At 42.6% G+C, this 26,251-nt stretch overlaps 1 protein-coding gene across 1 annotated transcript in view; it reads right to left on the reverse strand.

Moving 5' to 3' along the window:
• Positions 1–26,251, reverse strand: part of Clpb (ClpB homolog, mitochondrial AAA ATPase chaperonin) — a 134,199-nt gene that overhangs the window by 93,908 nt on the left and 14,040 nt on the right. Inside the window, exon 3 of the mRNA XM_013014177.1 lies at positions 14,232–14,318. Coding sequence (XP_012869631.1) covers positions 14,232–14,318 — 87 coding nt within the window. The remainder of the gene's footprint in view (positions 1–14,231; positions 14,319–26,251) is intronic.

A 26,251-nucleotide genomic window follows, 5' to 3' on the forward strand; every position in this document is an offset into this window, starting at 1 on the left:
CTCTACCACTTGAGCCACAGCGCCACTTCCGGCTTTTTTCTTTTTGCTTATGTGGTGCTGAGGAATCGAACCCAGGGCCTCTGGCATGCAAGACATGCGCTCTACCACTGAGCCACCTTCCCAGCCCCTAAGTGAGCAACTCTTATCTGAAAAAAATAAAGCAAAAAGACAATGAAAACCTTCCCTAAAATCTTTATGATATAAATTTAAAAATCATAATCAAGAAAAATTAGGGGAATGTGGCTTAGTGGTAGAGTGCTTGTCTAGTATGCATGAAGCCGTGGGTTCGAATCCTCAATACCGCAAAACCAGAAAAGGCCAGAAGTGGCGCAGTAGTTCAAGTGATACAGCACTAGCCTTGGGCACAAGGACAGTACCTAGGCCCTGAGTTCAAGCCCTAGGATTGGCAAAGAAAAGAAAAGAAAGAAAAGAAAAAAGATTAAAGCAAAAAGGGCTTTCCTCCCAAAAGGGTAGAGGGGACAAGCTGACTGATTCTTTATTCCTTTCCTTGACCATTCTTTCAAAGGCTTATTTCATTTGAGCCTCCTTAACTATAGAACTCAGAGTTTACTACTAATCTTGGGGGCTGAGGAATCAAGGGCCTAGTGAAAACAATGAACTCCCTGGAGTTCAAAGGCCAAAAATATAATTGCTTCTGCTGTCTGGGCTTCAAATGGTTAATGTTCTTTTACCTTGGGGCTCCTCACACCAAAAGCCCTTTGACTCCCAGTGTAGGTCCCTTCTCTTTCCTCTGTATGCCCAGTATCCAGTACTCATGCCACGATAGGTGACTCTTGGTCATTTAGCATGATTGGCTATTTTATTTACTTTTCCACTACAATATAGGGCAAGGACCAAGTCTCTCCACTTTACTTCTCAGCACCTTCCTCAAGACCTGGATCACAGTGAAAAGTCAACATATGCTTTCTGAATGAATGCATGAATACATGAATGAAAGATAAATGAAATTATTTTATTTGATGGGAAGAGCAAGAGAAAGCTGGAAGAAAACTGCCTCTGCCTTGTCCAGTATTCTCTCACCTGAAGGTCCAAATTAGGCTATCAGCCTCTCTTGAGCACCAGGCCCTTCCTGGGTGACAGAACATGAACAGGAGGGTGGTCCCTGAGTGGCAGCTCTTGGGATTTGGGGAATTCTCTGTAGAGCCACAGCCAATTAATTTGCTGATCAGGCTGTAATTAGATTAGAAGTGGGAGTGCATGTTGGAAGGCTTGCTGCACTGATCTCAATGAGCTCTTGCTTTCATACCCCAACTCTTGGGAGGGCAGTTTCATTGATTGATGTTAGACTTTCTGCTCTTGGTGGCCGCAGGGGCTTGGGGAAGCCTGTGGTGTGAACTGAGGCTGGTGCAGAGCCAGGCACGTGTCAAAGATGGCTGGCAAGCAGCTGGAGTTGGTCAAGCAAAGAGGAGCAGTGATCCCAGCTCCAGGTCATCCTCACACAAACGAACTCCAACTCCTCCCCTTCATCCCCACAGCTAAAGCACAGGGTCACTGTGCTGAGTGTCAGGGGCTGGAGAAGACAAAGAGTGATCTATTCTCAACCCAGCGCACACCTCAATGGAAGGAAGAAAGAAACCAAGAGGTCACAGTTGAAGAGCTTTGCTAGAAAGCCAACTGAGCTGTGGCTTATTCAGTAACCTGGCATAGTGGCTGATCAGGAATACCGGGTGGCCTGAACAGAGGCATTGGCCTGTGGCATGGGGCAGGGGCTGAGGAAGGAATGGCAAGAACAAGGTTTTGTTTTTTTTTTCTCTTAGAAAATAAAGGCAGAACATATGCTACTTATATAGAAAATATGTTCAAATTTCCTCAAATGAGGATACTAACTTACTTACCTTAAAGTCAGTAATCATCCATAATAACAATAAACAGCCAGTGTGTTAGACACTTTACATTCATTATTTCAACAACTTGTAGGGAGGTACAGTCCCATTTTATAGGTGGGTAAACTTAAGGTTCAGCAAGATAACCTGAGTTATCTAAATGTGCACATTAAACACAAAATTCAAGCTGGTGAATGATCCCCCTAAGTCACATTAGTTCCAGCTCTTCTGACTATACATCAGTCTTAGTATCAGGTAGTTACTAAGCTCCTACTCTGTCGCTACCAGGGACAGTGACATTTTCAGAGGGCCATTAAAACAAAGTAGGTCACAGCAGCTAGTTGATATAAGGAGGCATCTTTGAGATGGACAAGGGACATCAGTTGTAGGCCCAAACAAAGGTGACATAATTAGGGCTAAGAATATATCAAGTAGAGAACTAAGGAGCCAAAGTTCATTCATCACAGCTCTCCAGGACCATCCCAATTTCACATCTAAGTATGCATAATTCTGAATCTGCATCCCTGACTTTCAATTTGTGGCTCATAATATGAAGTCATTAAACCTGTGGTCCAACTAATTGTTAGGGCTTCTTACTACACTATAGACCTAGACTGTAGGCTCTTTGGGGGGAAATGAGTCATCAAAGAATGTCAGGGCTGGTTCATCACTTAGACTGGGTTTAAAATCACAGTGATGAGAAAAAGAACAAAAAGTTTTGTATACCTACTGTGTGCTTAGGATGTACATAGGGCATAGCCCATCCAGTTTAGCACAGTATGTGGAGGTAGGTGCTATTATTAGTCTTATTTTGCAGATAAGGAAACTGACAACTAGTTAAGTCTTAACTCAAAGCAGTTTAACTCTGTTCCTCGTTACCAAATTATAGACCTAAGACTTTAGGAAAGCAGAGGCTTGCCTTGGCCATCTGTTTCTTCACAAGCAGGGCCCACAGGGCAATAAGTACTTTTCAATCCATTCTGAAGCCTAGCTGCTGTACTGCTGACTCATACTAGGCATTCACTGACTTTTAAAGTCAGCTCCTAGAATGGGCTTCTTAATATTAAGTATTATAGATTTTATAGATTTTAGTTTTTGTTACTGACCTATATACTCAACCCTGTGAATTTTTTAAAAATTAAAAAACTTTTCTTTTTTTCTTTGCAGTGCTGGGGTCAAACCCAGAGTCTTGTATATAATATAAGCCCTATATAACTGAGGTGTATACCAAATCCTAATCATTTTTTTACAAACAGATTTTAAAATCACTGTTATAACTCATGGAGATAGTGTTTTAGTCCCCAATTCTTTTGCCTAACATGTCTTCAAACACTGTTTGGTCTGCTGATTTAGTTGGCAACTATCAATGACCTAAATAAAATCAGTGACATAATTACTGAACAGAAAAGAGCCCCATGGCTCACCTCATGAGTCTGCTCTCCAGTCTGATGTTAAATCCTATATAAACAAGCCAGGTCACTCACCATTTATTCATCTAGCTATATTGTTCTCCACATATTTTATTCATATAGATGTTGCAAGAGACAAATACCTAGATGAAACTCAAAATGCATTCACTGTGTCTGCTAGACCACAGTCCCACCAGCCTGGCAAATCTGTTAAAATAAGCAGCGATGGAATAGCTTCTTAGAAGATGCCTTCTAAGTGACATAAAAGGAAGTGGCTATGTGGCTCAAGAGGCAGAGTGCCTGCCTAGCAAGAGAAAGCCTTGACCTCAAACCTCTGTGCTGCCCACAATAAAAAGGTATAGAGAGTCAGGCAGAGATGGGGAGATCCAAATTCAAAGCTATTCCTAGCAAAAGCATGTTTGAAAAATAAGCTTAAACTAAAAAGGGCTAGAGGCATGGCTCACACGGTGAGCACTTTCCCAGCAAGCCTAAGTCCCTGAGTTCAAACCCCAAGAACCACCAAAAAAGAGATACAGGTCTGTATCCTATCATAGTCCCTGAATAATACCTATGGGGTTAGAGGTGTGGCTCAGTTGGTAGAGTGTTAGAAAAGAAGCAAAATTGTCAGATATCAAAAATACCAATTTGAGTTTCAGTCTTGGACAAGAGAGAGAGAGAGAGAGAGAAGGAGGGAGAGAGGGAGGGGGGGGGAGGAAGAGAGAGGGGAGGGAGAGGGAGGGAGAGAGAAAGAGGGAAAGAGAGAGAGAAAGATAGAGGGAGAGAGGGTGGGAGAGGGAGAGGGAGAGGGAGAGGGAGAGAGGGAGGGAGAAGAGGGAGGGGAGAGAGGGGAAAGGGGAAAGGGAGAGAAATAGCTAGGCTTATCCCAGTGGTTAAACCTGATGAGCACTGGATGTTCTTCTTCCTCAATCAACACTCTTCATGAAGACAAAGCTGAATGCAGAGCCCTAGGAAGGAGCAGAGCACTGGAGTGTAGGTGGGGGTTCCCTGAAACTGTCTTGTTAGGCAAATGAGCTGGCACTGCTTTCGAGGGAGCAATGTCTTGGGTTGCCTGAGGTTGAAGCATGCGTCTGCCAAACTAGAAACGGGTGCATGTTAGAATTGGAATATCATTACTACAAAACAGGATTATCATGAACGACCATTGCAAATGGGATTAGAAATGATTCTTTGTTACTCAGAGATAATCAGCCATAGCAGCAGCAAGCAGTAGGAAAGACATCAAGCCCAGTACACTTTTCTGGAAGCATGGTGCTGGCATGCCAGGCACTTAGCCAGAACCCTCACCCAACCTTCTTTGCTGGGAAATACTGGGCACTGTTCTAAATTGGGCAGATGGCCACCTGGGACAAAAGCCAGCCAGCTATACATCATGCTTAGGAGTACCATGTTCTAAACCCAGATGTGCAGATAAAAAGGAATGAAAACGAATCTCCAAAGCCCTACAACTTCTGAGTTACCTATGAGTAACTGATGAGACAAGTAACTAACTCTGCCACTTTTATCAAAGATAGGCAACCACAATTAGCAGTAATATCCATAGTAATAAGAGCAGTGAAACTCATTGAGTATTTGCTATATACCAAACACTGTTCTAAGTACTTTACATATATATACCGAAACCGCGTTATAGCTCTTTGAGGTCATCTGTTTATTATCTCCCGTTTCAGGCAGAAAAGACAGTAACAGGAAAGTGAAAGAATATCCCAATGGTAGAAAAGACTCCGTGTGTGTGTGTGTGCGCGTGTGTATGTGTGTGTGTGTCAGTGTGTGTGTGTGTGTGTCAGTGTGTGTGTGTGTGTGTGTCAGGGCCTGGGTGCTATCTCTGAGCTTCTTTTGCTGCAGGCTAGCACTCTACCACTCGAGCCATAATTCTAATTCTGGATTTTTTTGTATTTATTGTAGATAAGAGTCTCAAACACTTTACTGCCTGGGCTGGCTTCAAACTGTGAACTTCAGATCTCAGCCTCTTGAGTAACTAGGATTATTACAGGCCTGACCCATCGACACCCAGCTAAAAAAATAAATTTAAAAAAATGAAAGCAAGCCTGAATTGAAGTCAGATGAAGTGTGTGATGCATGCCTATAGTCTCAGCTACTTGGGAAGCAGAGGCGGGAAGAGCTCAGTTTGAGACTAGACTATATAACACGTCTCAAAAAATAAATTTAAAAGATTAAGAAAAGGAAGCAAGGAAGATGAGAGAGAGGGGAAAGAAGAGAAAGGGAAGGGGGGTGGGGCGAGAGGCAGGCAGGCAGGCAGAGTTAATTGACCTGATTTAAAGTCCCAGTATCCCTCAGTGCATCCATAACTGTGCTCACTTCCCTTTCCTCAATAGGCAGTGAAGTCCAGTAAAAAGACATAAGTTTTGGGTTGAGGATTCCAGCTTCAAATCCTGGCTCTTTCACTAAGTGGACAACTCTGGGCATCTCTTCCCTATCTGTAAGAAGGAACAGTTAAGGCCTTCCTTTGGGATTGCTCTCAGGATTACAGCAACTAAAAACCTGACACAAGTCTGGCACACAAAAGGCATTCAATCAAGGGCAGTCAGATCAGCTAGGCAATAATGCGCTGAGTGAGAACCTTGGGCAGGGACTCTATGGCTAAGGCAGCACCTCCACTTTCACAAATTCCCTCAAGGATCCACATTCAAGCACAAACGTAGGAGGACCCTACCAGTATACTCTGCCTCTGGCTGGCCAGCAGTAAAGGAGAGCATCTTGGGGAAGCTGCCAGAGGTCTATCTGAAAGGTCAGCACTGGCTCTGGGCACCAAGACTACCTGTGAAGCTACAGCACCCAAAAACAAAGGATCTGTCCTACAGAATAGCCATATAGAAAGGGCTGCTACTTTCTTAAGGACAGGTTTTAATGCCAACTCGGTACAGTACAGGGAAAATAAAAAATGCTAAAAATGCTGTGAGAAAAATTAAAATGTTTTTCAGGCAAGGATGGTAGCATTTTAAAATTAACAAAGCCCAGGTACCACATCCAGGAAGGCCTTGGCAAATGCGTGTTATCCACTCATTATCTCAGTTCCTCAGGGATCCTGGCCAAGCAGGGAAGGCAGTGCCGGGAACCAGTTCTTCCGATGCTGATGAAATGCACTCCGGGAGCAAAGGCAGGAGGAGGGAAGCAGACTCTCATGGGGAATTTCAAACAGTTCCGTTGGTGCTTCGTGCTCTGCCTACATGCTCTACATCCTCTGAGCTATGAACGCAGCCCAGCAAGCCTGAGTAAACTTAAGTCTTCTTTTAGGATCTTACTTCCTGAAGTATGTATTCACCTACATAGAGGTTTCCCTGTTTGGCAGTCTAGGGGTAAGAATCCAAGTATGGGAAAAGCAAAGTCCCTGTCTGGCACCCCAAACTTTCTCTTTGCTAGAATGAAGAATTATATACTTGAGAGCTTATAAGCCCAGTTTGCTATTCTTGTGGCAAATTTATCAGTATTCTATACTGATACATTAGTATGTATCAGTGTATATCAGTACCATCAGTAACAGTATTTCAATACATCACTGATGGTGTGAATCTATAAATCTTCATTATCTATTAACAACTGAAACACATACAGTACTCTGATGAGATACCACTAATAAGAATGTAAATATTCTTAGTGACCATTAATACAAATTAATTTAGAAACTTAAAACGAGTTCTCAGTATGCCAATGGTCACAATTAATAATGAAAATTAAAGGACAGCTTTTTGAAAATTTGTAAAAAAAACAGTTTATTGAGTATCATTTACACACAAAAAAATTCATGCCTTTTAAGATATACAACTTGCTGGGTATCTGTGGCTCACACCTGTAAATCCTAGTTACTCAAGAGGCTGAAATGTGAGGATCACAATTCAAAGCCAGTCCAGGCAGGAAAGTCCCTGAGACTCTTACTCCAATTAACCACCAAAAGGCTGAAATAGTGGTGTGGCTCAACTAGTAGAGTACCAGCCCTGAGGGGAAAGCTAAGGGGAGAGGTTTTAAGCCCCAATACAAGGTAGGTATTTTTTTTCAAGATATATAATTTGATAACTATATATCATGCAACCAATCACCATAATCAAGACAGAAAATATTTCCATCACCTAGAAAGTTCCTTTTCTATTTACAATCACAACCACTAACTTGATTTCTGTCCCTGGAGTACTATCTTCCCCAGAATGACATATAAATGGGCTTATGTTGGGTTTAAATGAGCATAAGGCCTTTGAGACTCATCCATGTATGAGTAGTTCGTTCTTTTTTTCACTACTGACTATTATTCCATTGCATGGATATACCATAATTAGTCTACTTGTTAGTTGATGGGTACTTGTGTTATTTCCCGTTTGGGCAATTTTGAGCAAAACTGCTATAAATATCTGTATGTAGATGGAGATGACATTGCTTGGCTGCATAATGTATGCTTCATCTTTATGAGAAACTGTCAAAGTGCTTTCCATTTCTCTTCTATACCACTACTCCCTGCACACATACTCTGCCATCAGAATATGATGACGTATGCTCTGTCATCAGGGAATAGTGGTATGGAAGAGAAGTAGTATGATTTAGATTTTTATAATTTCTAATTCCTCAAAAAAGAACCTGTCAAAACACATGTCTGAAAAAGGAATAGTATCTCGAATATAAATACTTTAAGGTTATTGGAGAGAGAGGAGTAGACTTGGTAAGTGCTCACAGACTATTTTTATCTCCACTACATGCACCAACCATCACCAGGGCTTTAAGGAAAGCTACATCTGGAGAAATGGCTGTCCTATAAACAGCTTTTGGCCTCCCAGGCTTTGCACCTCCCAAAGGCCTGTTCTGGTCCACCAGGCTCCTGGAATGGTCAACAGTCGTCACACTCCACTGCTGGCTATTGTCCACTGGGAAAGGTAGGAGGCCCACAATCCATCCCTCAGTGAAAGAGCAAATAGTGGGGCCTGTGGCTGTTTGGACATCAAAGTTGAGCAAACAGAGTTGGCAGACCCTGCCTCTCCGCCTACACATCCTGCAAACGCTATCTGAAGGAGCTTCCCCAAGGGGGTCATGACTTTCAGCTTGTCATAGCACACATCAAAGTTTGCACCACACACGAACTGGGTGCATGGGTTCGAATCAGGTTGCCTAAGAATGGATACCGAGTCATTGTGTCCAGCTTTAATCTTGTGTTTTCCCAAATAATTAAGCCTTCTTGCTTATGAACTTGTGACTAAGTAAAGCATCACTGAGAGGTTGTAACATCAAAGTGCTTTCCACCGTCTGTCCATGTTTGGTAAAATTGGATTTCTTTTCCTTCTTAGAGAAAAACTAATTGAATTTAGCTAAAGGCTCCATATATTTGTACTAGCCAGGGAAGTCTGTGCTAAATCACAGTGATCATTCTGGGACCCTGTGGCTTAGCCTTTAGCTAGGCTAGGTCAGAGTGTACCATAGAATGAGGCACTCAGACTCAGGCTAAACAAGAGCCTTGTGGCATGAGGCTTATAAGGGCTCACTGGAGAAACAGGACAGATCCCAGCGACTACTGCTTGAGTCAACACTATACTCAAGCTGTTACTAAGACTGACCAAAGGACCATCCTAGTAGAAAGCTGGTAAGCCTTGGGCAGAATGCATAGTGAAGACAATGGCTATCACATTACTCAAATAGTAGAAGTAAGCTTCTTAAGGCAAAGACTGTGACTACTTATTCTCTGAACTCCCCCAACAGCTCAGCACATTAGCATACAATTTAAGATAGTTTTAAAAGATGCTTGCTGGATGCATAATATAAAGAGTATCAGAACCAAAACTTTATCCCTTTTTGCCTATCAACGTAGGTTAAAATTTAACCACACTATCAAATTTATAACATGGTACTATTTACATAAAATTTTAACACAAATAGAAGTATATAACACAATAATCAATACCTAGGTAGAATTCAGGAGACTGATGCCTTCTTTTTTATTGCTTGATTTACTATCCTGCATTAGTTGTGTAAGGAGAATTTCATTGTGGTATTTTCATATATGCATATTGTACCCCATCAAATTCACTCCTATCACTATTTTTCACTATTTTCATATGTGCAAATAAAGTCCCTTGACCTAATTCATCCTCTATCTACTTCCCCCAACAAGAGCCTATTTTATTTGTCTGTCATTTGTCTTTTAGTGTATATTAATTGTAATTAACTTTAGGGTTTCACCAGGGTTGTTTTGTACATGCATATATTTTAATCAAATAACACCTTAATCAGAATAACTATTCCTCTCTTTCCCAGTCTCTTATTATTTTTACAAAACCAATAAGCCTACTTTCAGGAAAGAAACAGTCTGGTTCAATCCTGATATAATTATGCTTTCCTTTTACCAATATGATTTCTGATCTTAATCCAGTTTCACCTTTCCTCTCCATTATTTATATTTGTATTTAGTTTAGAATACTTAAGACTTTTTAGAAATAAGGCAATAAACCAGGCACTGGTGATTCACATTTATAATCTTAGCCATTTCAGAAGCTAAAATAGTGAGGATCAGAGTTTGAGGTCAGCTTGGGCAGAAAGGTTTGAGACTCCTTCTCAACCAACAGGTGTCACATCATACCATCCCGCCTGTCATCCTAGCTACCACAGGAAGCTAACACAGGGGGATGCATGGACAGGAGGTGAAAAACCTACCTTGAAAACAAACACATCAGGCTGGATGTTTTGGCGCAAGTCTATAATCCTAGTTACTCAAAAGGTTGAGATCTGATTACAGAGGTTTGAAGCTAGCCCAGGCAGATAAGATTGGAGATGAGAGATTAGAGATGAGAAAGACTCTTATTTCCACTTATCTCCAAATAACCAGCAAAAAGTCAGAAGTCAGCTGGGCAATGAGGGCTCAGGCCTATAAATCCTAGCTCCTTAGGAGGCCGAGATCTTGAGGAATACATTTCAAAACCAGCCTGGACAAGGAAGTTCATGAGACTCTTCCAAAGCCCCAAGTTGAAGGTCTAGGACCAACACACACACACACACACACACACACACACGCACGCACGCACGCACACACGCACGCACGCACATGCACACGCACACCCTCACGCACGCATGCACGCGCCAGAAACTAGAAGCATAGGTGATGGCTCAAAGCACCAGCCATGAGTACAAGGTCTCGAGTTCAAGTCCTAGTACTGGCACAAAGAAAAGAAGTAAAATAACCAGCTCAATAAAGGGCTCAAGGTGTAGCTCAGTGGCAGAGTGCCTGCCTAACAAGTTTTGAAGTCCTAAACTGAAACTCCAGTATTGCCAAAAAAATTATAAATTGTTGTACATATTTTAAAGATTTACTACTATGGCACTGTATTTCCTATTCAAAACTAAATAATGCTATTTTATTTTAAGCAGGGAGAAGGGCTGGGAAAGGGGGCAAATTGATTGATAAATATGTGTAGAGATGAAATCTGCCTGTATACCTAATGTAAGGCAATAAAGGAGAAAAAATGAGTTAATAAATACACACAGAAATAAAACTGTAAAGAAGTTAAGTTCCTTAAAAATTAAGACTATTGTACTATGTATCTCTCAAGCTAGAAGCTGCCTGAGGGTGATTCAGCCTTGACTCAAGCGTGTTGCTTTCTACTTTCTCTCCATTCAAACCCAATACAAAAGAAGGGGATTTTAGGCCTGGCCAATATGACTGCAGGATTCAGAGACTTATTTGATAAGACTCAGCTTAAGGAAAAACTTAATGGCATTGACATGATAATCCTTCAGGACTATTCACTCAGCACCTTTCCAATGAACCCAGCTTACCCAGACCACTATCTTTCCTGGCTTTTTTTTTTTTTTTTTGGTTTAACAGAACATGTCAAACAGTAGAGATCCAAAAAGGATTTCTGATATGAAAAAAATCCAAGAGTGTGCATTTTTTTTGGGGGGGGTGCCAATACTGGGACGTGAACTCAGGACCTAGGTACTGCCCTTGACTTTTTTGTTGTTTCCCTCAAGGCTAGCACTCTGTCACTTGTATAGCTCCATTTCTAGCTTTTTGGTGGTTAATTGGAGATCAGAATCTTAGGACTTCCTGCCTGGATTGGCTCTGGTTTTAACCATGATCTTCAGATCTCAGCCTCTTTAGTACCTAGGGTTATAGGCTTGAGCCACCAATGAGCAACCTTTTGAGACAGGGTCTCATTAGAGAGCCCAGGCAGGCCTCAATTCTTCTTTCTCAGCCACCTGTGTTGCATTTCATAAGCACGCATACATACCTGGCCAACTATGCCATTTTCAATAGAACTTTGTCTCCTTAGATATTTGTAGGAAGAGAAGTCACAAAATGAATGCTTAAAAAACTAGTAATTAGCCAGGTGCTGGTAGCTCATGCCTGTAATTCTAGCTACTCAGGAAGCTGAGATCTGAGGATCTCCAATAAATCATCAGAAAACCAGAAGTGGTGCTGAGGCTCAAGTGGTAGAGCGCCAGCCTGGAGCTGAGGAGCTCAGGGTCAGCCCCTCAGGCCCAGAGTTCAAGCCTCACCAGACAAAAACAAAAACAAAAAAACACTAGTAATTAGTTCTAAGAAACAAAGTAATAGAAGCCAACTCTGTTTGCTCAACAAGCATCACTTATTTGCTAATAGCCTTAGATAAAGACAAAGCAATCAGTTAAACCAACAACTCATTAGATTCCAAGAGAAGTGTCCCCAAAAGCACATCTAGTAGCTATCTGCCATTAATTGACAGTATTAAGAATAGTGCTATTTCCTATTTAGTCTAGACTCTGAAAATACAACACATAGAAAGGAACACAATCTCCTTCCTTACCACTGGCTGATGAAAAACATTTGCAAGTAAGGAAGGATAGGTAGGGTGGATTACCTGTGGTGAATAAGCATGTGTGTGTTTAGATATAAAGAGGTCTGACAAAGTCATCAAGAATTAAACTCACCATTTATAACCTGCAGCACATATGTTGTTTGATTTGCTTCCTAAAAGAACACAGCATCTGTTGCTAGATGGGATCTCCTCACCCACTCTGTTTCACTAACACCGTCTATTCTTCCTTGACATCAGTGATTATACTACAGTATGCCTCTGTACTTTCATTTCTTTTCTACATTAGATTACAAGCTTGCCAAGGTCTCTGATTCTCCAAAGACTAGCATAAGGTCTGGCTTAGAACAGATATTTCCTAAATGTTTGTAGGAATACTAATTTCTCCTTGATACAATATTCACTAAAAACAAAAACAAATGACAAAACTGAAACAGGCTCTGTTAAGGCGCTAGGTAGGTATCTGCAGGAAGGTGAAGATCAATGATCAAGTTTTTTTTTACATGTATGCAAACAGGACAATGAAATCATTGAAATGGTTTTAAAAAGCTAAGAGCTTGCTGGGCTACAGTGGCTCACGCCTGTAATCCTAGCTACTCAGGTGGCTGATATCTGAGGATCGAGGTTCAAAGCCAGCCCAGGCGCCAAGGTGGGAAAGTCCATGAGGCTCTTATCTCCACCAGAAAATTGGAAGTGGCTCTGGGCTCAAGTTGTACAGCGCTCGTCCTCAGCTGAGGGACAGCACCCAGACAAAAGTGGGGAGGGAACCAGGTGCTCATGGTTAATGCCTAGCTACCCAGGGGGCTAAGATCTGAGGAATGTGGGTGAAAGACAGCCTGGGAAGACAAATGTTAAGACTCTTACTTCCAAATAACCAACAAAATGCTAGAAGTGTGACTGAGTTCAAGCTCCAATATTAGCATACACAAACACACAAAAAAGGGAGCTGGGGAGGAAAGATAAGGAGAATGAAGTTGATGGAGTATACCACATGCATATATGGGAATGTCACAGTGAAACTCTCCTTATACCACTAATGTACTAATAAAAAATCTTGGAAGAAACAAGTAGGAACAAACCAATTTCCCATAGAGAAACAAGTGTCCAAGAAGTTCTAAAATTAAACTAATGATCAAAACCAAAACTAAGTACAGGACTATGAACCATAACACTTGTTTATATCAATTTTGTGTGTGTATATTTGTATGGTAGAGAAGATTTAAACCAAGGTCTTAAGCATGCTAGTTAAGTGCTTACCATCAAGCTACAGCCAACACACATCAGTGATATTTTTAAAGAATAAGTGCTTGAGCCTGGTGCAGGTGGCTCACTTGGAATCCTAGCTATTTAGGAGGCTGAGACCCAAAAGATTGCAGTTTGAAGCCAGCTCAGGTACTTATGTCCAAGAAACTCCATTGCCAGTTAACCAGCAAATGCTAGACTAGAACATGGCTCAAGTGGTACAGTGCCAGCCATGAACAAGAAAGCTGAGCAAGAACACAAGGCCCTGAGTTTCAAGCCTCAATATTGGCAACAAGATGGGCTGGAAATGTGGCTTAATGATAGTGTGTTTGTCTGGCATGAAGCCCTGGGTTTGATTCCTCAGTACCACATAAACAGAAAAAGCTGGAAGATTGGTGGTTCAAGTGGTAGAGTGCTAGACTTGAGCAAAAGCAGCTCAAGGACAGTGCCCCGGCTCTGAGATCAAGCCCCAGGACTGGCAAAACCAAACAAATATTGGCACACATTAAAAAAAGAAGTTAAAACAACAACAGACCTAAGAATAAATGGGTGGAGCTAATGATGGCAAAAAAACTGAGTGATGGAAAACATGATGAAAAACACACAGAAAAACCTATCAAGGACAGCTAAGTCTCCTAGCCAATTTGAAACAGACCACCCTCTGCAGTTTCATGACTGGCCTCCACATTTAGAACCCTTCAGCTCCAAAGTCTGTATAGATCTGGGGGTGCCATGGTCTCAAAGCCATAAATGATAAGCTGGAATCCAAAGCCACATCTCCCTTCTTCATGTCTACTAAATAGGCCAATATACCATGAGTCGAACCCCTTACCTGAATTAATCTCCTTACCTCTGGAGAATACAACAAGAATTATGCAAGGGTGGCAAGAGAACATTGCTAGCTACGGAAGCCCTGGATGGAAAGAGATTCTTACCTGTCATTACGGCTAATGGCTGCCACCATTAGTGCTGTCCACCCAAGTTTGTGCCTTGCATTGACATCTGCGCCTTCTGACAACAGTCTGAAACGAGACAGAGGGATGGATATTCTCAGTATATGGCTTATCATAGACATACGCAGAAATAACCATAGAAGAAATGACAATCAACAAACATAGAGGCTGGACAAATCTGGAAACTGATACCTTTGAAAACTGAATGGCCAATCCCAGTGTCTCTGATCACTCTGTTGATGCAGTGACTGAGATAGGTGCTGTGACAATTTAAGGGAGAAACAGACCATGGAACAGAGAACCACACAACTCATAAGGGCTCACAACAGGATGCAGGTGAACAAGGGAAGGAGGAAGGCTTCTATGAGGAAGTAATGATCAAAAGAAGTTAGTCCTATAATAGGGATAAGGGAGGAAGAAATGTTTGAGACAGAGGGGGAACATTTCTTCACCCTGAGGAAAAAAAAGGTGTATATAACATCCTGTTAAGAGGTGTGGTGCGCTGTGAGGGGAGTATTGAGGGAGGAAGTCAGGAAACTCTCCATTTGACTTCTAGTTTGGAAGATTTCTTCTGATGAATTCCCAGAGCCTCCTTACTACATATGCAGTAAAACCTTTTCATGAGGAAAGAGTTTTTCTTAACTACAGATGTTAAAAGGCTAAGAACTCTGGGGACAATTTTCTTATTTTGTCTTATAAGTTTTTTATTGTGAAAATACTGTACAGAGGGGTTACAATTACATGAGCAAGGTAATGAGTACATTTCTTAGCAAGCATTGTTGCCTCCTCTTTTCCCCTACCCCCCAAAAAAAATATTTGTAAAGTTCATTTTTCGACATAGTGTCTTGTACATCTCATTGTTGCAATGGGTCAACCTGTATCCCTATTTAAACAATTTGTTTCTGGGGACAATTTTCTGTGAGATGAAAGTCTCCTTTCACACAAACTATGTGATACTGTGGGAGCTTGTGTCTCAAATGCTTGAGTATGGATGGAATTCTGATTCTTATTCTGAAGGGAAGGTTCACTTCTTTGGTAGTTGGTCCAGCAGAAAACTAGAACATGCTCATGAAAATGAGAGGTTTCTTAGGGAAGACTGTGCTTAGAATTTCAGGAAGTGTAAAGATGGGCACCAATCAAGGCAAAAGGAACAGGAAATAATGGTGAAGATGGAAGGAACATCTAGTGACCACCAGGAAGCTCCATCTGGGTGACAGTTCATAGTAAGAGAAGCAGACAACTGCTCGTACATGCACAACTAGCACAGGGCCTCAAACTAGATGAGGAGGGCAGAGATACAAACTGTTGTGAACTGTGGAATATTTTTGGGAACATGATCCAATTTCTGTACAAAAAATATATGAGAGGAAGGGTAGGCAAATAGTCATTATGTTCAATTATACACTACATAAAAATTGAACTATGGGACTGGGAATGTGGCTCAGTGGTAGAGCGCTTGCCTTGCATGCATGAGGCCCTGGGTTCCATTCCTCAGCACCACATAAGCAGAAAAAGCCAGAAGTGGCACTGTGGCTCAAGTGGCAGAACACTAGCCTTGAGCTGAAGAGCGGAGGGACAGCAGGACAGCGCCCAGGCCCAGAGTTCAGGCCCCATGACCAGGGGGAAAAAAAAATTGAACTATGTAACTTGAAGGCAGGGATGAGACTTGGTTCAATGACATGAACCAAGATGAACTGTACTCATAATCTTTCAGAATTGGAACCCTCTTATTAAACTCAATATATTTGCCAGGCACCGGTGGGTCACGCCTGTAATCCTAGCTACTCAAGTGGCTGAGATCTGAGGATCAGGGCTCAAAGCTAGCCCAGTGATTCATCTCCAATTAACCACTAGAAAATGGGAAGTGAAGCCAGGCGAGTGGCTCACAGCTGTAATCCTAGGTACTCAGGAGGCTAAGATCTGCTGATCACTGTTCAAAGCCAGCCCAGGCTCTTATCTCCAATTAACCACCAGACAACGGGAAGTGGTGCTGTGGCTCAAGTGGTAGAGCACTAGCCTTGAGCTGAAAATCTAAGGGACAGCTCCCAGGTCCAGAGTTCAAGCACCATGACTGACAAAAAAAAAAAAAAGAAAGAAAGAAAAGAAGGAAGGAAGGAAGGAAGGAAAAAGGAAAGAAAACAAACAAACCAGAAGTGGTGCTTTGGCTCAAGTGGTAGAGCGCTTGCCTTAAGCTGAAGAGCTGAGGGACAGCGCCCAGGCCCAGAGTTCAAGCCCCACGACAGACCAACAAAGGAAAAACTCTTAATATTTAAAAAATATATTAGGAGCAAAAAAATTATATATGAGCACACACATATTTTATACAACATCCAAGGGTTTATAGCCCTCAAGAAGCTCTAAAATACAATCTTAGCCTAAAGCACTGATAGATGTTTGGCAGGGAGGCTAAAAATTCTGCATCTTAGACAGGAGGTCTTCCAGAAACTCTTTTTTTGGGAGTCATTGAAAAGAGTTTCAAAATTCTCAACACAGATTTTAATTATCTACTACTGCACAAAAGAGTTGGCAATAGGGGCTGGGTAGAGTGCTTGCCTTGCATGCCTGAGGCCCTGGGTTCGATTCCTCAGCACCACATAAGCAAAAAGAAAACAAACCGGAAGTGGCGCTGTGGCTCAAGTAGTAGAGTGCTAGCCTTGAGCTGAAGAGCTGAGGGACAGTGCCCAGGCCCAGAGTTCAGGCTCCACGACCAGACCTCCCCCCCAAAAAAGAATTTGGCAATAGGAAATTTATTTGTCATCCTTTCTGACCTTTCACCAAAAGCAGTCAAGCTGTCACTCAAAGTTTTGAGGCAAAAGAATTATAAAATTAACCTAATTGTTTAAGCAGGCTGAACCTACAAGAGGATAGTAGGGGGGGAAAATGACAACAAATATCAGTATAATGCATCACATTTTTCCTTGCTGTTCTCCCAGAGCTACTCACCCACCATCTCCCAGCCACCAAAATCAATGTTTAGGACATCCTCTCACATGTTCCCTATTTGACCCTGTGAACATCTCATCTCTATCAGGCATATCCCAGGAACAGGATATGATGGTATACATGATAGGACTAAACAGCTCCAGGGCTCATTCTAGAATGGCTTCTCCACTGACTCTCCCATTATATGACAGGGGAACTTCTGTATACCCTTTTCCTTGCCAACACTCAATAGTAGCCACCTTTTGTTGTTGTGGTTGTTTAGTTTTGGTTTTTCTCTTTTTTTCTCTTTGAGGCAGTCTCTCTATTAAGCCCAGGCTGGACTTAAATCCTCATGCCTCACCTTCCTCATCACTACACCTACTTAGCAGACTACTTTTTATTTATTTCCTGGTGCTGAGTTTTTTCTGAATGTGGTTCCAGGACTGGGGCTTGGACTCTACTAGATGCTCTCTCTTAGCTTTTTCATTCAAGGCTGGTACTCTACCACTTGAGCCACAGCCCCACTTCTAGCTTTATACTGCTTAACTGGAGATAAGGATCTCACAAAGGTTTCTGTTTGGGCTCTCTTCGAACTAGGATTCTCATCCTCAGTCTCTGGAGTAGCTAGGATAAGAAGGTAAGCCACTAACAGCAGTAGCTGGCTTCTTTTTCTTTTTTTATTTGTATGGGTCCTGGGGCTGGGTGCTGGCCTTGAGCTTTTTTGCTCAAGGCTAAGTGCTTCACCACTTGAACCACAACCCCACTTCCTGCTTTTTGGTGATTAGAGATGAAGTATCTAATGGGGGGTATAAAAGGTATCATATTACCATTGCCATTACACCAAGAATTTTGATCTGCTTGTTGTATACGTGTTGTATTGGGGTCATCTTTTTGGTATATTACAGGATTTTCTTTTAGGAGAAAAGACTTAGCAGAATCAGTTCCTTTCAACTTGCTATATAAATGAAGGAATTCAGGGCCCAGTCAGGAGCCTGGAGCTTTGTGTTATAGCTCCAACTCTGTAACCTGCCATTCTAACAACCCAAGAAGGTATACCATCCCACTAAGCTTCAATCTTTTCATAGGTCCACTGAGAATCACACTCTGTCAGCTCCAAACAAGTTATAGAATGCAGCAAAATGAAAAATATAGAACTCTATAATCTGCATGGTCATTCATGGATGCATGGTGTTCTTCAGTGAGATTCCAGTGAGAGCTTTCAGGCCCTGTCCAGTTTCCTGACTATCATTCTTTGCAGCCTTGTGGTACTGCATGAAATAGAAAAAAAAAAAAAAAATCCAAGAAACCTGGTATCCAGATTCTGGGTCTGTCACTCCCCAGGGGAAAGTGAGAAAGACAGCATACAGTAACTCACCTTCCTCACTGCTGTGATTATACTTGGGCATCACCACACCGACTTAGCAGCCTACTTTTTATTTATTTGCTGGTGCTGAGTGAGTGGGTGTACCTGCCTGCTAAATCAAGGAAGGGATAGAGCTAAGTTCACAAGCACCAAGGCAAAGCAAACCATCAATAACTTCTCCTCTTGCAGAGCCGGTGGGGCCCTTCCCTACTTTTCCTTGATGCAGAGCAGCCCCAAAAGTTAGGACTTCACAACCCATGTCTCCCATTTAATTTTGTTGCAAGTGAATGCTCAGCAGGCAGTAATTTCAAAGTCCTGAGCCAGCTGGGGGGGGGGGGGAGGGGGGTGTGACTGCCTGCTGAGAGTGGCTGAAAGGGTCTCTGAGGCCTGAGGAAGTCACCCTTGCTCTCCCTGGTGATTTTCACCAATGGACAAAATGCAGCAAGTGAATTAATCTCTTTTAAAAAGAGCAATGCTTGTGACAGAGTCATGTGGCTCTAGAAAGGTTAGGATTCCATCATCCCTGAGATGATGAGTATAATGCTTAATGCATATTGCCACTCAGAGCAGAGGAGCTAGTATGGGGCTGGGGAGGGGGTGGGCCCTGCAAGCTAGACTGGGCTACACAGAGCAACAGAGAGATATCCTGTCTCAAACAAACAAACAAACAAAAACAACAAAGGGCCAAGTGCTGGTGGCTCACTCTAGACCTGTAGAAGGCCCTTCCCTAATGAACCAGTTTAGGAGGGCAGGTGGTAGAAGATACTAACTGGAGATGGTCCCATGTTCTACATGGGAGACTACAGCAGAAATCCAGGACTAAATCTCAGCTCTTGCACAACTCTCAGGCAGACATGGAGTAGGAAAGACCTCAGTTCAAATGCAGGCTCTGCCATTTACTGGGTGAGAACCATGAAGGAATAATGACAAAATACATAAAAATACTTGGTATGCAATAAACCACTGTGTAAATAAAAGAGCCCGCATTATTATAAGTATTTTCCATTAGAGTTTGCCTCATTTTTGGGGGGGGGGTCCAGTCGTGGGGCCTGAACTCTGGGCCTGGGTGCTGTCCCTCAGCTCTTCAGCTCAAGGCTAGCGCTCTACCACTTGAGCCATAGCGCCACTTCCAGCTTTTTTCTTTTTGCTTATGTGGTGCTGAGGAATGGAACCCAGGGCCTCATGCATGCAAGGCAAGTGTTCTACCACTGAGCCACCTTCCCAGCCCAGAGTTTGCCTCATTTTAATGGGACAAAGTAAACTAGCATAATACATCAAAGATATACTAGAAATGGGAATATACTAAGTACCTGAAAACATCTGTAGATGGAAAACTGCACTAAAGTCATATAAGCAAGGTAGTGATAGAACAAAAGTGTTCATATAAGAACAAATCAAGGGCTGGGAAGGTGGCTCAGAAGTAGAGTGCTTGCCTTGCATGTATGAGGTCCTGGGTTCGATTCCTAGTACCACATAAGCAAAAAGAAAAAAGCCTGAAGTGGCACTGTGGCTCAAGTGGTAGAGCACTAGCCTTGAGCTGAAGAGCTGAGGGACAGCGCCCAGGCCCAGAGTTCAGGCCCCACGGCTGGACCCCCCCCCCCCCGCGAAAAAAAGAACTGATATAGCCAGTGCCATGGCTCACATGTGTAATCCCTGGTACTCTGGGATGCTGAGATCTGAGGACACAGGTGTGAAGCAAGTAAGGAAAAATTCATGAGACTTATCTCCAACTAACTAGCAAAAAGCCTGAAGTGGAGGTACAATTCAAGCGGGAGAGTGTCAGCTTTTAGGGAAGACACCTCAAGTGAATGAAGACCTGTCTTCAAGCTTTAGTAAACAGGACACATATACACTCAAAAACAAAAACAATAAACAAACAAAACCAGTCCCTTCCCCTCCACTGGGATCCAGGAGAGCCCAGCAAGCCCAAAACTAGAGACAAGGTAAGTTATGACAACTGATCAAGAAAAGGAAGCCTGAGGCAGTTAAACTTTCACTTTCTGTTCAGAATTCTTCGCTGCCACATTGCTTGAAATTAATGACCATACTACTACTCTTTTTTTGTTTGTTTTTTGGTCGGTTGGGCCTGAGCACTGTCCTTCAGCTCTTCAACTCAAGACAAGCCCTCTACCACTTGAAGCACAGCACCACTTTTGGTTTTCTGGTGGTTTATTTATTGGATATAAGTGTGTCAAGGGCTTTCCTGCCCAGGCTGGCTTTAAACAGCGATCCTCAGATCTGTCTCCTCTGAGTAGCTAGGATTACAGGTGTAAGCCACCAGCACCCTACTATTCTTTTTTCTTAAATGTTTTTAGAAAAAATACTTCCTGCCTTTTATGATTTCTCTAAGATGAACTGTTGTCTCCACGATCCCTTGTGCTAACCTGGAAGAATAGAGTAGTCATGCAGTTCTCTGTCTCTGCTCACTGTCAGCATGTCCCTCTAGAAATAAGGACCAGTCTCTATCCCTCGTGTCTAGCCATGGTGGCTGTCACATGGAAGGGAATAGCTATGAATGAACTCTCAGCAATACTTCTTGTATGGAAGTTCCATATCTGCCTGCCTTTCAAAGAACTTAGGCTCCTGTGTGTTTGTGGGAAGTTTCTCAGTCGAGTTGGAGACACTTGTGGCCCTAGGCCTAATGATGGAAGTCAGAGTCTAGTCTTTTCTCTATCAGGTACTACAAGATGTATGGTCCAGGATAAATCTGGGCCTTATTTTTCTCTACAGTAAAATAGGAATAAAATAAAATTATTTCTTAAATCTCTAACAAGTTCTAAAACCTTTTAATTTTAAATCTATGTAGTGATAAATGAATTCCTAGTAGATATGTGGTTCTTAGCAAGATTTTCAACGAAGGACAACTCATCAGGCTTGCTATTTGCAGAAGGGAGGGAGAGAGCTGCAATTTTAAGTAATTCTGACTAGCTCTTCTTGGAGGAGGTGGTACCACTTGACTTTTCTTCCTCTTTCTTTATGACCAATCAATACAAAGCGGCCAGTGAACTTCAATCATGCTTTGTTCCAACTTATTTCCGGATCCTTCACAGGAACTGGCCCCCCAGCTGCATCTGGGGAGGGGCTGAAAAGCAGGGAGCCCTGTCCCACCTGCATCAGAGGCCTGGAAGCACTGAGCCATGCAGGCCCAATCATGATCACTATCTGGGCAGTTGGACACTGGCAGGAGCTGCCCAGAAGGCCCTGTTTACAGTAATAACAGCACAGGCTAGCAGTCAGAGGCAGAGGCAAGGCGCCTAAGGCTAGAATCCCCAGGCAGCCTCCATCTGTGCCTTATCTCCCAGCCAGAGATGCGGGGGGAGGTGGTTTGGGAGGCAGCAAAGACTGCTGTGGGACCCCAGCTTGAGCCAGCAGACTTTCAGGCTTGATGCTTAGATTTCAACCAAGGGCCTGGTGCTCAGACTGCACAAACACAAGGCCTCTTTGGCCTTTTGTACTTGCTACTTGAACTAAGCATTCTCTTCTAAGAATCAGGACCCATTCATTTGCAACTAACCCTCTGTAGCTCAAAACCCATCTTCTAGAAATCTCTCCATATAGCCTCATCCTAGTGAGATGCCTGCCAACACTGTTATGCTGTGCCACTTTTGTGAGCTAGGCAGGCAGTGGTAAGGGAGAAGAATGACTGGGATGTACATAGCACCCACAACAAATTAAGTGCGATATGTCTGCAACACTTCACAACTGGTTATTTTCTAACACAAAGTTTTAAAATCTCTAAACTTAAAGGATGAAGAATTAATCAATTCAATCCTTCCTTTATACATACACACACACAAAGGTGACCCAGACAAGAGCCTGCCTTTTTCTCTGTGAGAGACAAGCTGTGTGGCCCTGATAGTTGTATCAACCTCACTCTCTCTCTTTTTTTTTTGTCGGTCGTGGGGCTTGTACTCTGGGCCTGGGCGCTGTCCCTCAGTTCTTCTGCTCAAGACGAGCACTCTGCCACTTCAGCCACAGTGCCACTTCCGGTTTTCTAAGTGGTTTATTGGAGATAGAAGTCTCACTGGCTTTGAATCATGATCCTCAGATCTCAGCCTCCTGAGTAGCTAGGATTACAGGCATGAGCCACTGGTGCCGGCTCAACCTCTCTTATGAGTAGGCCAGACCCACCTAACAAGAATGCTATGATGGCTGACTGAAATAGCATATGTAAAATCACTTACATTTCTCAAATGTTAGTTGCTATTATTATAACAATTACATATTATCATATGCCATATAATATAAATTACATATTATAATATACAATGTGTTGGAATTATACATTAGTATGATATTTAAATTGTATTTTGTATTATAACATATAATTATATAGTGTATGTTATATGATATAAGTAACATGTTAATAAAATATTACATATATATTATTGTAGGCACACAGAGAAGAGCTGAATCACAACTCCTCAAACACTTTCTGGAAGAAGTGAATTAAGCTCAGTGCTAGGTGCATGTTGTTTGTTCCATCTCCCTTATGGAAACTGAGCACACATTAAAGTACAGGGCCTGGGCACTCCCTGAGCTTCTTTAGCTCAAGAATAGCACTCTACCACTTGAGCCACAGTGTCACTTCTGGCTTTTTTTGTTTATGTAGTGCTGAGGAATCAAGCCCAGGGCTTCATGCATGCGAGGCAAGCACTCTACCACTAAGTCACATTGCCAGACCCTACTAGACTATTTTATATAAGAAACTTATGCTGAGCACTGGTGGTTCACACCTGTAATCCTAGCTACCTAGGAGGCTGAGATCTGGAAATCTGCTGTTCAAAGCCAAAAGGTAAGATTTCTCTTAAGTCCAATTAATCAAAAGTCCAATTAATCAAAAAAGGGTTCTTGAGACTTATCTCCAATTAAATACCAAAAATGCCAGAAGTGGAGCTGTGGCTCAAGTGGTAGAGTATTATCCTTAAACAAAAAGGCTCAGGGATAGAACCCAGGCCCTGAATTCATAAAAAAGAAAAAGAAAAAAATTTGTGTCTTCTGATATCCATATGAAAAATCCTGGAACCGACCCCTTATGAGTATCAAGGCAAACTGTCTTATTTTTACTTAATATGTTACCTGTATCCTGATATCCTTTACAGCAACCTTATGCCCACTGTGGTCCAGATGCAAGCCAGGATCAGTATCGGTATCAGTATGTTATTTTCAGTTTCACTAGAATAGTTCCTCAGCCTTCTTGTGGTTGTCATAAAACTAGTTTATTTGTAGAATAAATCCCTTTCAATTTTGATAGACCTTTCTGAGGTACCTTTTTCTGTCTTTCTATTCATTCTACAAACTCTTCCTGATGACCACTGAGCAGGGTGTTGAGTGTACTTTGATGGATTCTGCAGTATTCTTTCCTTGAATACATTCAATAGACAGTTATACTCGACAAACATCTAAAGTACAAGTAAGGACCTTGGGGGCCTAAGGGAGAGATACCATAAGTATAGGTCAGAGCAGAAGACCCATAGGGATGACTTCCTGGAAGCACAGCTATGACAGAAAGGAGAGCAAAAGCATGATTCCTGGGATCACTATGGCAAACATCTGTTTCCCTAGGCACATCTGCCCTGGCTCAAACCCACATAGAAGAAGGGTGGCCCAAGCTACCCTCATCTGCCCAGTGCTACATTCATGTCTCATAGAGGCAGCAGTTGCTGAGGTGATCTGGTAAAAAGAGGAGGCTAATCTAGACAATTGAGGAGTGGGAAAGGGCCATGGGCGCCACCTACCGGACTCATAGTAGGACTCTGGACTCCAGCAAGGAAAGCTGGACAGGTGACTGGTTGCCAGGAAGCTTGTCACATTATAGCAACAAGTTGCAGTATCTCCAAGTTTTCAAAATGGGCTGGCATTTGAACTACCACTACCAAGCTCCAGAACCCCATAGAGATTTTCCGTAAGGAATAAACTGGATAAAGCCAACCCAACACCCAACCTCTCCTTAAGTAGTCTGGCTAACCATAGGCTGCCACATTCTAGACTGCCCCTTTATTGATCAATGAAATTCAAATGAGTTTTTTTTGGGGGGATCTGGTTGTGGGGCCTGAACTCTGGGCCTGGGCGCTGTCCCTCAGCTCTTCAGCTTAAGGCTAGCGCTCTACCACTTGAGCCACAGCGCCACTTCCGGCTTTTTTCTTTTTGCTTATGTGGTGCTGAGGAATCGAACCCAGGGCCTCATGCATGCAAGACAAGTACTCTACCACTAAACCACCTTCCCAGCCCCTCAAATGAGTTTTTTTTAATGCCATGCTTTGTGCTGGATATTGAGGGCGCTGTGATGGGCCAGATGTGGACCTTTCCCAATAGATCTCTCTCCATCTGAGCTGAGGCAGCAGAAATGAGACAAGGAAATGCCCAAATAATGACAAGCACCATGGGTATTCTGATGTTTGAAAAGGCCCAGTGAGAACAGTAACATGGTTGGCTCTTCATGTCTAGCAAATGGCTAAATGATTGAGTTCAAAGTGCTCACATTTCTTAAGGTGCCTGCTGTGCCCCAGGCACTTGACATTTATGATCTTATTTGATCCTGAGAGTTGGACAAGAAACTCACATCTCACTCTAGATTACATGACCAGAAAGTGGCAACGTGAGACCACAGAGTCTATCTATATTCTATGGTACAACACCATCTCCCAAAGCACACAGATAACTGGGACCAAAATGATACAGGAAAAACCTAAATAGGGAAGAAAGCCATCTGTAGAATGGAAATACTCTCCCATTAGTTCTACCTCTTAACAATCTTCTCCCCTAGAAGAGATTTTCCTAGCTAGGAACTAGTGGGTGGCTCAGGCCTGTAGCCCTAGCTAGACCAAAGGCTGAGATCTGAGGATTGTGGTTTGAAGCCAGCCTGGGCAGGAAAAGTCTGTGGGACTCTTATCACTAAAAAGCAAGAAATGGAGTTGTGGGTCAAGTGCTAGAGTCTCAGCCTTGAGCAAAAAATCTAAAGGGGCAGCAAGGTGCTCATGCCTATAATCCTAGCTACTCAGGAGACTGAGATCTGAGGATCACGGTTCAAAGCCAGCCCACGCATTAAGTCTATGAGACTCTTATCTTCAATTAACCACCAGAAAACTGGAAGTGGCACTGTGGTCCAAGTGATAGAATGCTTGCATTGAGCTGAAGAGCTGAAGGACAGTGCCCAGGCCCAGAGTTCAAGCCCCACAACCAATAAAAATAAATTAATTAATTAATTAATAATAAAAAGGCTAAGGAGCAATGCCCAGGTCCTGAGTTCAAGCCCCGGTACTGGCACGCATGCGCGCGCACGCACACACACACACACACACACACACACACACACACAAATTACACATGTAAATGTGCATGCGCACACACAAAATTGAGACTCTCCTAGTGTCAGAATGAGAAAGGCCCAACTCCCCTTCTCCAGGGCAGGCCGCACAGTGACACCCCACATTGCAAAATAGTACCTTCAAATGACTTTACATTTGCCTTAAAACAAGCTTGGCAAATAAATCCAATCCAAAATTCACAGAATACAAGCAGCCCTAGTTCTCAGTAGGCTGGTCTGACTACAAGCTTTGAACAGGCTCTAGGAATGTAATGCAGCTGCCAAGAAAGCTAATGCAAACTCAGACCATATTAATAGAAGCATAAAATCTCTAACAAGTTGATGTGTGCCTTGCCCCTCATAATAATAGCCAGTCCACACTGGAATTCAGAAGGCACCAAAAAATTGTAG

This window comes from Dipodomys ordii, unplaced genomic scaffold (assembly GCF_000151885.1).
Source record: "Dipodomys ordii isolate 6190 unplaced genomic scaffold, Dord_2.0 Scaffold22, whole genome shotgun sequence".
Lineage (NCBI taxonomy): Eukaryota > Metazoa > Chordata > Mammalia > Rodentia > Heteromyidae > Dipodomys > Dipodomys ordii.